At 44.5% G+C, this 17,533-nt stretch overlaps 1 protein-coding gene across 10 annotated transcripts in view; it reads right to left on the bottom strand.

Annotated features, from left to right (window-relative positions):
• The window catches only part of LOC118290935 (microtubule-associated protein 4), a 73,236-nt gene that overhangs the window by 32,756 nt on the left and 22,947 nt on the right, over window positions 1-17,533 (bottom strand). For 6 of the 10 annotated variants that reach the window (XM_047329732.1, XM_047329727.1, XM_047329726.1 and 3 more), the window contains 4 exons: window positions 8,026-8,139; window positions 7,191-7,277; window positions 6,241-6,429; window positions 1,338-2,822 (listed from right to left, as the gene is read on the bottom strand). In XM_047329732.1, coding sequence (XP_047185688.1) covers window positions 1,338-2,822; window positions 6,241-6,429; window positions 7,191-7,277; window positions 8,026-8,139 — 1,875 coding nt within the window. The remainder of the gene's footprint in view (window positions 1-1,337; window positions 2,823-6,240; window positions 6,430-7,190; window positions 7,278-8,025; window positions 8,140-17,533) is intronic. The other 4 variants (XM_047329729.1, XM_047329731.1, XM_047329735.1 and 1 more) reach the window with 3 other exon arrangements.

The following is a 17,533-nucleotide window of genomic DNA, read 5'->3' as shown; positions in this document are numbered from 1 at the left end:
ACATTAAAGCAAGAGATGGACAGGAAGTCGATTAACAACTTCCATTTTTAACTCTTGTCTTGAATCTTAACTCTGATTTACATCAGTGAACACACACTGCGCTATTTATAACGGCTCATCTCTGGCTGGCGTGAACATAATAATTCCCCAGGCTGCTGAAACCTTCGTAATGAGTCACACTGCAACAAATCTGTTCTCCATTAAGAAAAGAGTGCTGGACAGAGAACCAACCAATAGCTATCATTTAGTTTCTAGTCGCGCAGTAGAAGTCCCTCAAGGAATCTCCATGTCAAGTGGGATATGTAATCCCTCCAACATTCTCTGGGTTTGCCCCTCGGTCATCTAATGTATTGTAAGGTGGTTGAGGCACAAGATATGATATAACGGGCAACAGATATGCACCGACAAACATCCGCAACAACATCATAATAGTAGAGCTGTTCAGCTGTGTTACGCTTAAAGAGTGATTGATTTGCAAAACACTTAAAAAAGTAATTCTCAATATATCAAAATGAATTCATACTACTCACCTGTGGTTGAGAAGCAGCAAGGCAGCAATCATCACAGAACATGGAAGGAAAAATCAACAAAAAATAGCAAATTACCACTTGACATTTTAAAAACACACCATGGTGAAAACTGTAGATGCATAACAGAGGTGAGTTCACGTGACACCAACAAAGCCATCAGAATTTGTCTCTAAGGGGAGTTGTACAGACACAGGAAGCTAGTGAGGAAAACAGAGTTAATCGGACGGAGAAGATGGAAGAAAGAGTGACACCTCAAACCTGGATGCAAAGGAACTAGTGTTAACACACACACGCGCACACACACACACACACACACCTGGACAGAAGAGAAACAGAGAAGGTTGGTTTTTGGTAAAGATGCCTAGTGGTGTCGCTAAAGAGAAAGACTCTGTGATTGGTTAGTCGGAGCACACCTGTCAACAGCAACACGGTTAATTATGAGAACGTCCCAGCAGTGAATCATGGGGAACCAGAGCTAAAAGACAAGCCAAGGGGAACAGCCCCAATTGGTCAACACCTGAGCCCATGCGTGCGTTAGTCACTCAAAAACAAGACCCAATTAGACACGCCAAAAAAACCCAGCCAAGGAAAATGTGTCCATGCAAGGGACAATACAAAAGGGCATAATTATCCATGTAACCCCTAATGAATAAAAGGTGCCCAAGCTAACAATCCTGCCCCCAAAAACTCATATTTGAAAACTACTCAGGCTAGATAGAAAGATCATGCATGACAATACTACTGGTATTTTTCTTTTAGTTAGTCTATATTTAACCTCTACTTTGTCCTGGGTTGACTGCAACCAACCTTCAATGGTGGGGGCAAGTGGAGGGGCCGCAGGTGGCTCTTCCAAGGTGTCAGCAAAGCTTGGAAAGAAGGGCTTGGCTGCAGGGTTAAGACCGGATCCTGGAGCTCCCAGAGGGCTGACCGGTGGAGGGGAGGAAGTGCTGGTGACAGGGGATGACTGCTGAGGGAACTTCTTAGCTCCTGGGGAGGTGGGACTCTTTACGGAGGATGTAGAAGATGAAGAACAAGACTTCTTGGATTGCTTCTGGGACGATTTGTCATCTTTGTGCTCTTTCTGCTGGAATTCCTGTGCTGTGGTTTTGGGGGAGCGGAGAGGTGCTGGGCTTGGGGTGTTAAAGGACAAGCCTAAGCGCACAGGATGACCTGAAGAGCTCATGTCACTGAAGTCGAAAATATCACTGTTGCCACTAACGTCCGAGTCGTTCAGGATCCACGAAGCATCTGACGGTGAAAGAGGCGGCGCTGAGGCCAACACCTCGCCTTTCGGTGAACAGCCAGGACTTGACATGGAGGCAGGGGTGAAAGCTGAGGTGTCTTCCTCAGGCATGCTTTGCACACAAGACTCTTGGAGGGAACTGGTGTTGTCAAACATCCTGCTGTCAACCACGTCACCACCTGCTTCATTGTCTGGAGAGGATGGAGAAAATGGAGAAAAAGCCTGGCTGCTGTTGCCAAGGCTGGCATTTTCGGTATCCATCAGGAGATCAACTTGATCAAGAGGGTGAGGAGCCATGGGGGAGGAACCAAGTGTTGCATTGTTGGTAGTGGAGGGCATAGTGAAAGGAGCTGCCGTAGCTTTAAGCTCGCTGTTCAGAACCAGTGGACTAATGGAGGCACCTGTTAGAGAGAACAGGTCTTGGGACAGAGGGGCAGGAACCAGACCTTCTTCTGGAAAGACCTCAGTTTTCCAGGGACTGTGGCTGGTGTCCATTTCTGTAAATGAGGCCTCTGGGTTTGCCTGAGTCGAACTCACTAAATCCACCATCACCTCCTCTGTGACCTGAGAAGTTGCTGTAGACGAAGGAACAAAAGGTTCTGCCATCACTCCCCACTCTTCTGGAAGCTTCTTCCTAGTCTTCCCCTTTTTCCCCCGACCGCCACTCTTCCCGATCTGCTCCTCCCAGCCACCATCTCCTCTATCCCGCCTCGGGCCAATCCTGTTGTAGAACTCCTCTGCTGGGGGGGTGTTTTCTTCCTGTGCTTGCATCTCGGGGTGACCCCTGCTCTCCGGGTTTTCATAAGATCCCTCATCTTTTTGTCGCCTCTTCTTCTTCTTTTTCTGTTTTCGGTCTGATCCGTCGCCCTCCCTTTCATCACCTCCCGCATAGGCGGTGCTCTCTCGGACAGGCCAACTGTCTGGAGGGTCGTCAGGGCTGGCTGCAAGATTGCCTGCATGGAGAATGATCACCTTGGAGACGCTGGGAGTGAAAGGGAGGTCTGTTGGTAGGCAGCCAGCCTGATCTAGCCAGCATTCACCTAAGGCACCTTGTGATGGGCGAAGAGGGGAGAGTTTAAAGTTGGGGGAGATGGACATTTGCATATGAATTGGTTCCCTAAGTCTAAATGAAACAGGAAGTAACGGTAAGAATAGTAACAAACATTCTCAGTCTCAAATGACAAAAAAGACTTTGAAGAAAACAGACATACAAAAATAATACTGCTTCATGGAAGAAAAGAGGTAAATTGGAGGAAACAATGCTGTAACGAAAACTATGCTTTTTGGTTTTAGGATTTGTCAGGTCAAATTCATTCTAGTTGGAAGAAGGTAATAAAGGGAAGAGAAGAGGAAGCATGACTAGAGGAAAAATTGCCCATTGAAACAAGTTTGTTTTTTATACTTTGGCCCAGTTTGGCAAATACACACACACACACACACACACACACACACACACACACACACACACACACACACACACACACACACACACACACACACACACACACACACACACACACACACACACACACACACACACACACACACACACACAGTTAAATTTGAGCAGCTGTCAGGCCCTATACAGTACGGTGGCTCTCAAGGGGGCCACATTTCATTTTAACGAACCCACGACAGAATTCTGCTCCGTTAACGTGGACCTCGGACAGGCAGAAAAAGCCCAAATGAAAGAGAAAAACTTAAATGTTTTGCTGCGCAGTCTCATTAGGCTGGGAGAGGAGAAAGTATCAGCCATCTTCCTGCATGTACATATACTCTTGTTACTGTGTAATTTGAACAGAATAATAATTTGAAATTACAAAACAGCAGCACAAGAATGGACAAATATCCCTCGGAGACCAGGCCTAATCTAGATTAAATATTTCTCAAATGGTGGGTTAGGATGAGAGCTAATCTTTTCAATCAGTGCTCTATGTACTGCATATGGAGTAGTTGCTGGGCAACTTTATGGCCCGAGAACGGAATGTAAATTTTCTTGACCTGCAACAACAGCATAGGAAGTGGCTGTGTGGTGTGCAAGGATCCACACCACCGCACTTCCTGGCAAAATTCACAAGGAGTCGTGACCTTCTGTTCTAAAGGTATTACACAATTACAAAGTGATTGATCGAGATATACTTGATTTGTTTCTGCACAGTGATTTTCACAATATTCCTGCCTTCACGTTATTACTTTATACTGCACTTGAATTACATATTTTAGAATTTGTGCTTTTATATGGTTTCAAAATGTGGGGTTTTTTGTTTCCCCTTTTAAATGCTTTCTTATGCTTCTTATCTGTACTTTTTGTTTCTTTTATTTCTGTAAAACACATTGAATGACCTCTGTTTATGATAATGCGCTATACAAATACATTTGCCTTCCCTTGCTATAACCTATTCAGTATTTGATATCTGCAATATTTATGACACAGGAACAGATGCCTACTGTTGTCTGGAATGAATAATCAACAACTTCTCAAGGTCCCAGTGCATCATTCTGCTGATCAACTGCTGCTGATGAGAAATGATACTATAAACATGTGCGAACAGAGACGAACACTGCCGGCGAGCAAACATGGATCTCAACGGCACAGGATTTGAAATATAAATAAGCTTTGCGGTTACTTTATCAAGGTTGGAAATGTGCTTAACATATTTCTGAAACCTCACATGAAATCTGTTCATAGGACATCTCCACACCCACTAAACCAGTGCGTGTGCAGTGAGGGCAGGTCTGAAACATACAACCTAATGTCTTTATTCTGGGAATCTGGTCTGGAGCTGGGCTTGTCCGTGCTTCTCACTGGTTAAATTATAAGAGATTCAGATCATTTATATTAAAAAAAAAAAAGAAATATACTGTAATTATGTTCAGGTCAATAAAGGATTTTGGTTATTCAGTAAATCTGGTGAATCTGGTTGATTGTTCTGCTCTACGATATATTGTCATTCAGACTCAAGACAGAAGTTTTTAATGGATCTGCACTCCTGAGCTTGTAAATCGGGGATGATGGTTGCTGCATTGTTGAGTCACCACCATGTGTTGCCTGGTAGTTCGCTCACACACATTAAAGACATTATGCACACAGGTACACCACAAACCATATGAGCAAACCTAAACTTTCCATGGCTTCACCGCTCGTTAAAAATGGAAAAGTTTGAGATGAATCATCTGTGTCTGCTGCGGAGCGAGTCAAGCTGCGACTCTGCTAGTTGCAGTTAAACTGCAGCACCGCTCAGTTGTGATGATTCAAACCTCGATGGCGCTTCTTTGGTCTCCGCACGGCGACTCAAAACAAATCATGATCACCTGAGCTTGTTTTACCGTGACATAAATTCTCACACAGCGTCCACGACCTCTATTTACCTTGAACCCTCTTTTATTCAGGTTTTTCCCTTAAGTTGTCACTCCTGTGTGGGTTTTTCAGTTCTCATGATTATGTGGTGCCAAGCGAAATCTAACGTACGATGGTTTACCAGAGATAAAGGTGTAACACCTCTGATATTTTTACCCAGTAGGCACCAGGGGCTTCATCCGCCCGCTGTGTAACAGGCTCAGCTGCTGCGATGCTTTGTGTGTGGTTCCACGGGCCACACGGGATATTAGCATGGCTCTACTAGGTGCCACAAGCCACAGCGTGGTGACAACCACAACTTCACGCTCTCTAGGCTCAGACATGATTGAAGTGGAGAGGAGCGCTGTGGGGGGGCGTAGGGGAAGCCACTGTTGGGTGAGGGGCTGGTGGAGAGTGAGTGGACAGTGTGTCTCTCTCTATATGCACACACCCACACGGTACATGACCAGAAGCCACTGCATGATGGCACACACCCTATACATGTCAGCATCAGATGTGCATCGACCTTGAGCCGCATGTGAGGAGGAAGCTATAGAACATCAACAACAGACAGCTCATCTGGACACTGCACCCCTCTGTGGAATGAAGCAGGCAGTGCAGCACAGCCATATATGATCCTCCACATTGTACAGTATATAGTAAATATTGTTGAGTAAATGTGAGAATAATTTAACAGCTTATGATTCAAGGATAGTAAAGATTACGTTGCAATATATTGAGTTGTTATCATGGCAAAATACAGAAGGTCAACCGAAAAGTTGAAGAATCGTAACATTTTTAGTCGCCACAGACCGAAGCTGGGGGTGCAACAATCACGTTTGGCGGATCTGTATCTGTGCCAGTACTGACATTATTAGGTGGGTGGTCAGGTATCAGCCACACCTGATCAATCCAAAGTTTTAAATGTATAAAGCTACTGCTGATACAAAGTCATCACATCCTAGATCCTGCCACTCGGGGTTAGTTAACATTACCAGACACTTGCACCATACATACACCATACAAGACACTAAAACAAAGCTCTCCTCGAGCCCTGTTGAAGAAGACCAGTTTACCTTGAACAAGATTGACATTTGTGTGGCAGGCGAGTTGAATTGCGTGTGTTTTACCTGCTGACGGATCTACAGGGCTGCGAGGGACCTGGGGCTCGGGCAGCATGGGGCTGTGTTCCTTCGGTGCGTCCAACCCTGCCGCCGGTGCAGGATGCTGGGGCTCCGCTATACTCGGAGGTCTCTCTGCATGGAGGGGGGCGACTCCCAACTCAACTTTGACCCCCTTCCCTCCAGGTTGGGAGAAGCCTGAGGAATGAAGGCAGGAAAACGATAAACAAGGTCAGAGTTACATATTCTCTCAGCAACTAACTAGCTCTGCCTCATCCATGAGAAAGCAAGAAATATAATTTGTGTTTGCTGATGATGAGGGAAGTATAATGGTTGTTTTGAAAAACTGTATTAGTACAAGGTCAGTGTCTTGTCTTAACACATTTACAAAAGAAATTTAAAAAATGACAACATGACTAACATACAGTATAATAACTGTATGTACACAGGTGTCAAGTGGACACCCAAAGGCAACGTGGAACGACAATGAGCTAAAACACATTCGAAAACAAACTCTGACAAGCAACCCAAAAACATGAGATTCATGCTTCATTGAAAGTGTTTTCAAACAATATTTTTCAGTTTTAGAAGAGAAAAGAATGAAGAAATGGAAAAAATGTATGTGTGTGTCAACATGTGTTACTGCAGGAGGTGCTAAAATGAAATTACTGGCGGTGATTCCTCCAGTTTCGCTAATGGCACCTGATGCGAACTAACACCTTGCTAAGGCCAGAATTATAGTTTCATTCATGAAATATAAAGACCCCCAATGTGTATTCAGAGCTAAGGAAGCAAAGGTTTTCTCTGCAGATGGAAAAATATATATTACTATGAATTCTAGGACATTTGAAACTCAGCATTGTGCCATGTTATAGTTCATAGTTGGAAGAGTCCTGTGCTTCTGCTATATTCTGCGCCAGTATCGAGGCAGTTTTTGAGGAAAATCATTTAAGCTATACCTGAGAAAGCTCCCATCAGGCCAGTATCCATCATTTGAGCAGTGCTGGTCTGAGAGTCCAGAGGATCTAAATAACCTGCCATGGTGGCTGGCAGGAGGGAGGCATAAAGGAGCGGGAAAGAGAAAGGCAAGAGGAGAGGCAAAGAAAAAGAGAAAAAGTTGTAAGGAAGGAAGGCAATAAATGGATTGGTGGGTGGAGGAAAATAAGGGGAGTGATAGATGAGTCGGAGCTGTTGCTTGGGCATGAAGGCATAAATAATTTAGATTTGGTAAGATGGGGGTCGAGTTTGCTTCAGTTATACCTCTTATTCCTCTCGAGTTATACCTCTTGCTTATACATAATAGTTATGTTTATCTGTTTTTTATGTTTGGCTTTTTTTGGTCTTAGTTTAGTTGTAGCTGTTATAATCTATATATAATCTATATTTGTATCCTGAAAGCTACAGACAACCAGAGACAAATTTGTTACAACATACTCGGCAGATGAATCTGAGTCAGACTGAGTCTAAAGTATAGTCACAAGTCACTGTAATGAGCAAAAATCTTTTTGTGTTTAAAAAAACAACAACCTCTAGTATAAAGTAACACGCTTTGTGTATCTTTGCGTGTCGGACTTGATTTGTTAATAACTGTATGTTAAAATTCTCAGCCAATCACAAGCATTGGATTGGATCATGCCAAAATGCATCTGACAACCTGTACACCTCCTTCCTTGTTCATATTGAAAACTTAAAATTGACCTTTAAAGACACCAAAGCACCACGAGCAAGAAACCTATTTGTTTGATGTCCTTTAGTACAAGAGTTACTGTGGACTATTGTTCTTGACCGCCGTACCTGATAGGAAGTCTGTGGCCAGGGCCTGCTTCGGGTCAAGTGAGAGTGGCCGCACCTCTCCCTGAGGCTCCAGGCGTGACGCTGACGTCTGCCCCCCTGAGGTCAGCTTACAACCTGCAGTGACAAACATGGATCGTCAAGACATCAGTTCCCCCTCCTCACTGATGACGTGTTACTGGTAAAACCCCAATTAATGACGCGAGGCTTTTTGGAATCTCACCTTGCTGAACGCAAATTAACTCCCTCACATAGAAGGCATATACAAAACAAACAGTTCTCCATAGTGGACTCTATTACACACAAAATGCTCACATGCACCTTCTCTCTCTCTCTCTCTCACCTGCCAAATTTTCCTCCCAAAAGCAGATATCCGAGTCCTCTACGACTCAACATGCAGTGGTGTTTGCTATGTGCTGCTCTGTGCCTCTGACTCTGCCTGTCGCCACTGCAGCCTCAGTCGGCTCTGAGCTACTAACACTGTGAACCCCCAGTCACACAAACCCACTCACACACAATCGCAACACAAAAGACACACACACACACACACACACACACACAGGGATGAAATCACAGTCGGGGAGTCTGGGTTTTGGTGTGACGTCTCTCTGTCTGTCTGGTCCAGGTCGCTGCCCACTCCCTCCCTCTCCACCCCCGTAGTCACCCTTTAACTCTTGTGCCAGCCTCCAACCAGAGGTCCTGAGTCGTTCCTGGCTGATTTAACTTGGCTGGAGAAGGGGTGAGAATAAAGGCGAGGATGGAAAGACGGGCGGCAGTCAGAGAGGAAGTTGGAGGGACGAAAAGGACGGCAAAGGATTAGAGAAAAGCATGAGAGGAATTACAAAATGAGGGGGGGGGGGGAGGGAGGAAAAAGAGAGTGATGAATGGAGGACAGGAGGGAAACAAGAAGGAGGTGAGGCAGAGGAGAGGAGGAGAGAAGGAGGGAGGCACCAGTGGCGACCCTCTCCCAGCAGCATTCGCAGAGGGTGACAGTGAGGCGAACAGACAGGACACTACCCAAAGTCACAAACGCTTCCATATATCAGACACACAGGGGGCCATGGCGGGGTGAGCACTGCCTGTCTCGACGGCACGCAGAAAACACTCCGTGGGCAGGGTCACCGATTGATTCAAAAACACCAGTGCAGCAGGACTCGTCCTCACAGTCTCACTCTCTGTCTGTCTGCCTGTCTGTCTGTCTGTCTCTCTCTGCTCAGTGAACAAACATTTGGGGGAAGTCAACGGGAGATGTGCAGGGCCGGACTTCGCAGGGAACGAGCTTCTCCTGCTGAGCTCTGCTGCTGTCCAAGGTGCTGAAATCAACCTCGGCAGCTTTTGAAAGGGCAGCGGGGTGAGTCAGTGCTCCTTCCGGTGTCAACTGTCGCCAGGACTGTCTCGACCTTTAACAGCCGTCTCCTTCCAGATCAGAAAAGATTCACACTTTGAACTTTTTCACGTGAGAGAACATATGACGGGCATTTACAACTTCAGATCTGTTATGTGCAGTTTATATCAAGTGCCAAGATCTGCTCCATTAAAAAAAATACCTGTGGGGTCCACAGATGTTTTTAATATGCCATCTGGATGTAAGTGGAGACCTGTATTAACATTGATGGAGTGAGATTTTACAGTTGAGATTTTTTTTCTTAAACTGGCTTAACTGTAACGAGTAGGAAAAGAAGGTGTTGACCTCTAACAAGCACGGCCACAGAAGTGACCTCTGCTGCTTACAGTTAAATATCTGATCCTTCGGAATTACGCAAGAGCTGCCCCTGCTGCTGCTGGGAGGTTGCTGACCTCAGTATGGGGACGAAGCACTGCAAGACAGACTGGAGCGACTATGAGTCTGACGGATGAATTTTATCATGTGAGGCATGTGAGGACACGCACACGCGCGAACACACATTTGCATACTTCTACTCATGCATGTGAGGTTTGTTCTGGGGACAGCAGAAGAAGAAGCAGCTGAAATATGACTCAGGCTTTACAGTAGTTACACTTTCTGTTCCAGTGAAATATTCGCCAGCTGTTCACATGGAAATGTCTGGGAATAAAATCATTTCCCGTTTTATTTGATTTTTTAACACCACATCTGGTGTTTTGACGGTATTACATGACATTGGGACACGGAAAAAAAAATCTAGTGCTAGCCACAGACTGTGCACGTTATTCACTAACTTGCCTAAAACTAAGTTATCTGCAAGACGTTTTTATACTCTCACACGCACACACAAACTAAGCTTCAGGCCACGTTAATCAGAATAGCTGCAGAGAAATTTATTGGAATGTAGAACCGCAAATTTGAATTTAATTAGATGTTAAATAAAAAAATATATTTGAGAACAGTGTATTACAGTTCTATTCAGACATATTGCTTTCAACTATCTTATTCTGACTCTGCAGCCCTATCACAACTGAAGCTACACAATGCGACCACTGGTCTTTTATTTGTTTGTCATGCACAGTCAGCGCTCTTGCAGTGGAGACACAAATTTTAGGCTTTGTGCGTTTTTTCGTCATGGGCAGGTGACAAAATTTAAGCCATGCAGAGCCTAACGGAAATGTGGACGCAGAGACCACGAATGGGCTTTGACGCAGCAGCAGTGTGTCAAAGGAGCAGCTGTCATCTTCCGCTGTTCAACCAGCTGGAGGGACCCGGTGCCTGGACTGGGCCAAGACAATGGGCTTGTCAGGACAAGATACACACACACACACACACACACACACACACACACACACACACACACACACACACACACACACACACACACACACACACACACACACACACACACACACACACACACACACACACACACACACACACACACACACACACACACACACACACACACACACACACACACACACACACACACACACATCAAAGTTGCAGCACAACTTTCAAAGCCATGGAGTACAACCAATATATCTACATTCCAAACTTGTGATAATGATATGAAAACAAAATGATATATATGCATACATACATCCATATTCCTGCAACACAACGGTTGGAAAAAAATAGAGAAGAATATTTTCCAAAGTAAAAATTATTTATTTTCTAAATCTAAAATGTCCTGGCATTGTCTTACACAGCTGCAGAACTTTCATCCACATGGTTGACTTCCTGTGGGCTACTCCCTGTCCTCCAGCTGACCCGGCCTCAGCGTGTTTCTCTGTCCCACTCCTCCTTTGCTAGTTGACTGGGTCGGGGCAACTACTGGACCAGCAGCCAATAAAAATAAAATAAACCAAAAGGGTCACACATTAGTAGTTAAGTGGCGTACAAGGGTAACCTGATTGAACATGGCAGAAGCTCATATCATTGTGCTACTTCTCCTTGAACCTCCTTTGTGAGTGCGGATTTATATCGGCTCTTCCATCAAGTGGAAGCCATTAGAAAAAAAAGGTCATTGCCGAGTTCTAGGATCTATAAGAAATGAGGGCATAACTCATAAATTATATAAAACAGCTTTTAAATTAAATGACTATACTGTTTATTCAACCTAAGGAACAAGTAGGAAAGATATCCTTTCTGACAGCCTCATCAAAGTGTCTCCATGAATCGAATTCATTTGATTAGATTTAGTTTGTGGCCCTATATGTTTTTTTCTTAGCAAAACTGTCTAATCTGGGATGAGCTGGCAGGATCGGCTGCAGTCCCGCAGCTGTCCTCCAGCTGACCCCAGCCTCTCCCGGCTCCTCTGCCTCGGCCCCAGCTCCTCGGGCTGGGATAGACTCTTAGAACCGCCGGGGTCAGGGTCACCGCAGGACCATGGGCGCACAGTGATGGTACACGGAGCGGACAGAGCGCTATTCTCTGGTGAGGACAAACATTCCCAGAGTGTCCTGTCGATTCAGCCGTGACGCGGCATTAATCATGAATGTTGAATAAGCCAGCGGTTCCCTTTCTGTCCACCTTTACCTGGACAGAAAGTAGGAATGTACGAGGCTTTAGAATATTATTTCTTTTTTTTCTTCTGTTTATCTCCTTGTAGAGCAATGGAAATTGTATACACATATTTTGGGCCCATTTCTCAGTCCTTCAAGAATATAAAGAAGAAAAATGCTCTATAGAATGAATTTAAGCTGATCGTGAAAATAAGAGAGAAAGAAAAAGGAGAGGCATGATGAGGTGAGGAGAGACAGGGAGAAAACAGATGTGGAGATGGGATTAGCCGAATCAACCGTCCATTTACCCAGGGACTATTTGAAGAGTCCCCCCCCATGTCATGCATACTGTACTCTTTCTCCAGTGGTTCTGTAGGGATGTGACCAGTTATTATAGCAGATCAAAGCTTGCCCTAGTTATTTATTTAATCCAGCCAGTAACTCAGCCAAGGTTTAACTTTTGTAGCTCCTTGCTGCCGCAGTTTGTACACAGACGATACCAACATCAACAAACCCTACAGTTCATCCAGGATTCTCTTTAGGACACCTAAAAACTGGGGGATGGATGGATTGATAATCTGAATCTGTCCAAGCTACCATGCAGCTACTAAACAGTTTTGTGACCTTTTTGTTTCTTCCATCATTTCCATCATGATCAGGAATGTGTTTATAAATGAAACAATGCCGTGTGCGTGTGCCTGTGTGTGTGTGTGTGTGTGTGTGTGTGCGCGCGCGCTGAGACGGAGAAGGAGACTAGGCAGGAGGCTAATGCAGTGAAGCTACTAATTCAGTGAGCGAGAGGGTGATTTGCATTGACAGGGAGTGGAGAAGCAAGGTGCACTGGATGTGACAACGTCTCTGTAGTGTGAGTGTGTGTGTGTGTGTGTGTGTGTGTGTGTGTGTGTGTGTGTGTGTGTGTGTTTGCAGGACGCAGGACTGTGACAGGACCTGCAGGTATCAAATACACACATACACAAGGCTGCCTTCCTTCTTTTGAATCTAGTCCCATTATGCCTTTGTATACTCCACGCCTCCTTGCCCATAGCGTGTTTCTCTGTCTGTCTGCAGAGAAGAAAGTAACACTGAGGCGATCCCTCTGTGGCTATTCCAAATCCTGCCTGACTTTCTGTTGACCTTCTTCGTGTCAGTGGTTGTTATCTTTTATTGGCAGGATTAAGGAGTTGAGCTACCGCGAAGGATTTTCTGACTTCCCCTCTCTCATATTTGCATTCCAGCTGTCATGCTCCCTCCTCGCTCGCTGTCATGGATCCCACTTCATTCTCCTGAGCCCAGCAGGGGGACTGCGTTTAGCTCCCACCAGCAGGGATTGTGCAGTCAGTACCCGTCAAATCAACAGATGAAGCGAACAAGTACGGTGGAGAGGAGGAGAAGCACTAGTTGCCGGTGTACAGTGTTTCACATTTGAAGCTCAAAGGCCTCTCTCACTCTCTCACCCACCCACCCACCCCCACCCCCCCCCCCACACACACACACACACACACGATTCTGACAAAAGAATAAAGAAGACGTCTGTTCAGTCAAAAACATAAGTACGCTGGGATACACACCAAGACACACGCATTGAGACACACACACATTCGCACACACACACACATTCACATTCACACACACACATTCGCACACACACACACATTCACACACACACACACACACACACACACACACACACACACACACACACACACACACACACACACACACACACACACACACACACACACACACACACACACACACACACACACACACACACACACACACACACACACACACACACACACACACACGTGAGAAAGCTCTCAGTCTACCGAGGTGGCATCAGTGAGGGAGGAATTATGTTTTCTACCCGCTCGGGGATTAAAGCTGCATCATGAATATTTAAAGGAGATTTATCCGGTATTTCTGACACATCACTTCTTCAAGTGAAAGAGGCTGACAGCCCAAGTTTATCAAATTACTCACAGAGGGTGATGTGCACTGCTGAAACTTATGAGGAGTTACGGTTTCACAATCAACTAAAAAGAAGGTGACATAATGAAAAGCAGGCTAGGGCAAGTACGACTTCTCAAAGGCTGAGGCTCCAACAAGGATTGTTCATTTTACATATATGCAGTATTTTGAATTACATTGTAAGTTCTAGTTGCATGAAGTTTACAAATGGAATCAAAACATTTTTTTAGCAGGATGCTGACAGTTGAGAAATCTTTGGCAAAAAGAGCCGTAGTCCAGAAGGTGAAGCCAATGCCAAAGTGTCTGAAGCCTGTATTCTCTGGAATGACCAGCAGAGGGCGACTCCACTGGTTGCAAAAACATGTCAGTTTCTATAGAAGTCTATGATAAAAAAAAACTCTCCAATGGTTGCAGGTCGCAGGTGTAGGCGGATGTGCAGTGGACGAGCTCTCAGTCAAAATGGTCCAAAGTCACAAGTTGTGGTGAAATAATGTTAAAAATGTGACGAGAGTGATGTCAGAATAAAGGTCTGTAAAGTGTGTGAACATGTCCTGTCACCACCGCTAGTCTGTAACAAATACATCTAGCAAAGGTTGAGATGAAAAAAAAAGAAGGTCAGGGCATCACCAAAGTAAGTAGGATTCATCATCTGGGAACCATTATTGTCGATCGATCCAAAAGTTGTTTTCCCTGCTGACCCTACAGTATATGATGTGGCACTGTTTATGCAGGTGATCAATAATATATAAAGCCAGCTGCAGCCACGACAGGAGTGCAAGGTCCTCAGATGATGTATGTCCTCACTGTGTGTGGGCCGATCCACATAATGTACTGTACTTGTGTGAGGTTGTATCTTTGCTTCACCTACTCTCCTCCTCAAGTCTTCATCCCCTTCTCTCTCTTAAGATCCTGTGATGTGATTTTATGTTTTGAAAGTTCCTTCACTCGTCCTCTTTAAGGGTCACGTAGGTGAACAGCTGTTCGGAATGAGGCTCTCTTTGGGTCGGGATAATCGTACGTGTGTGTGTGTACACTCCGTAAGGTACAGGACGATCCCTCCACTGAAAAGCACATCTGCACACACAGAGGGCTTGATTCAATCCTTCTCCCTGCACCGTCCACACCACGACTCCCTGAGTCCACAGTAAGTAGGACAGGCCGCCCCATATAGACCCTCGCGTGCAGAGACGCACATGCTGACGCAGGGCGCTGCACAGGTCACGGTGAACTCTGGAGGTTACAGTACAGTACTGTATAGTGGAAGGGGAAGCCTGAGCAATACCACAACTCACCTCAGAGGTTCCCTTCTGGGGTCAACTCAACAAGGTCATTGAATGAGGACGATTGGTTTTATTCCAGATTTTTTTTTATGTCTTTAAAACTTTATTCACGCTGAAGTCCAAAATCCGGCTGACGATGAAGTACGACAAATGACTGTTGTTTATGTTGGAAGTCTTGCAGGAATTCTGTTTTCTTTAGTATAGCTGAGCAGGGTCCAGTGCACTTTCATGAAAACTTTATATTAAAAAAGCCTGTAATTTTGAAAAAAGGATCTTCAAAGTACTGGTAGCTGGTAAAGCTCTTAAGCCAAAGTAAAATACCCTTGATTTCCCATTCCATGCGTATTTTTAAGCCATGAACTAGAAAGGTGAGAGAAATTGACAGTTTCTTTTTGTTCTCCTTCAAAGAGAGGGAAAGAGTAATAAAGTAATATGTCTTCTAACCATCCTTAAGAAGGAACAGAAGTTCACTCCCCTGCAGCACACACACTAATCTTTCAGCTTTACACCGTAAAAATCCACCGCCTCTGAAAGGTAACAGCCACCATGACTAAGCGTCTTGTTCTCTCCAAAAAAGCTGCCAAGGAATGAAATATCGGTAAACAGGGAATAATACTGCACATAATACAAAATGCTGCGAGGGACAGGTGAGAGACAGGAGCGAAGCCAAGAGAAGGAAGAAGAAGAATAAGAAGAAGGAGCAGCCGTTAGACATTAGATAAGAGGTTTAGTTCAGTTTGGTTAGAGGAAGAAAGAGAAAACCAAAGTCGTGAGTGTTATATATATTGCTTTATTAGCACAAGGTGCAGGCAGACAACGGAGAGAGGCACGTCTATAAAAGGACCCTCTGGGATCAGTGCTATTTGAAGCAAACAACTAAAAGAGGCTGAATCGAACCCTCTGTGGAACATATATGAACTTCTCATGCATCCATTAATAAAACAGACAAAATAAACACATAATATATAGTGCATCACACTACAGGAAGAAAAATGTGCTCAACTGATGGTGGTGGCTAAAAGAGAAACATTTCTTTGGCGCCTCTATGATCGAATGAGTTTTATATGATTAATCGGAGCAAAGTTTTCATTGTGTGCATATTTTGTTCGTTAGTTTTCTCTTTGTTAGTATTCTACTTAGCTTGTGGCTAACATCACCCTGTTGTCCCTAGAATAAATCCCAATAAGCTATTTCTGTATAACACACTCACAACAAACACATTGCATTATTAGTACGGACTTGTGGAGGCAAGCAAATCAAATTGCAGCAATGTGATATTCAGATGTAGATTGAGAAATGTCTAAAAAAATTTAAAAATTACAACCCAGCTGCTCATCAACAACGAATAGGGAGAACAGACGACTCATCTCTTACATTCTTTACATTAATGATTGTCCACTCAAGGTCTGGCTTTTTGTATTTACCTCTTTATCTATTTGGTTAACGGAAAACTGGAAAATAGTGCAAAGCAGACCGCAGAGTCCTGGTCCATCACAAGAGGAAAACAAAATGTTTGACAGAAATGCAAACGGTCCTTTGGTGGATAAATAAGTGAGTATGTTTGTTTGTGTGTGTGTGTGTGTGCTGGTTGCTGGGTGTTGACAGATAGGACTTGCAGCACTGGCAACTCAGTGTGAAAGATTTCAGACAGGAGGACGAGGGTGGGCTGTATGGACTGTTTGTGTGTGTGTGTGTGTGTGTCCGCTTCAGTTTGGTTAAGTCTGCTCGTGCCTTAATATGGTTTTAAACATCTAAAGTTCAAACAAATCTCTCAAACAAATAAGGGGATAGAAAGAAACAGACGAGTAGAGTGGAACTATTGTAATTTATGGCCGAGAAGTACAACAGACAAGAAACAAAACAAAAAAAATTGGACTTTCAAATGTGACTGTGAGTATGTCTGAAAACAGTTGTGTGTCAGAGACATTCAGTTTGCCCAGCGGAGTGAATCACAGTGTGCCAAAACATTATTTGGAGGAACAGTGTGCGCTGAAGTCTCTCTCTGTGTGTGTGTGTGTGTGTGTGTGTGTGTGTGTGTGTGTGTGTGTTGCATAGGGAATGGGAAGAGATGCACAGAAGCAGAAGCACAGCAGACTGACAGTCGGCGTGGTGGTGGAGGCGGGTTCTAGTCCTCTGAAGCATGGGGATTGAGAAAGGGGGGAGGGAGGGGGGACAAGGGCAAGGTGGGGAGAGGAGTAAAAACAAAATGGTGTGGAACGCATGTAGGGAAGGAGAGAAGGAAACGCAAGAAACGTAACATAGGTGCATCAAGTAGATAAAATAATAAAAGTGGCGTACAAGAGAAAATTAAGATTTAAAAAGTGAATAAATACAAAAAAGAAAGTATTTATGTAGAGGGCCAAGGA

The sequence above is a fragment of the Scophthalmus maximus genome, chromosome 21 (assembly GCF_022379125.1).
Source record: "Scophthalmus maximus strain ysfricsl-2021 chromosome 21, ASM2237912v1, whole genome shotgun sequence".
Taxonomy (NCBI): domain Eukaryota; kingdom Metazoa; phylum Chordata; class Actinopteri; order Pleuronectiformes; family Scophthalmidae; genus Scophthalmus; species Scophthalmus maximus.
The sequence above is the reverse complement of the archived record's forward strand: the minus strand, read 5'-3'. Positions and strand labels throughout refer to the sequence as shown.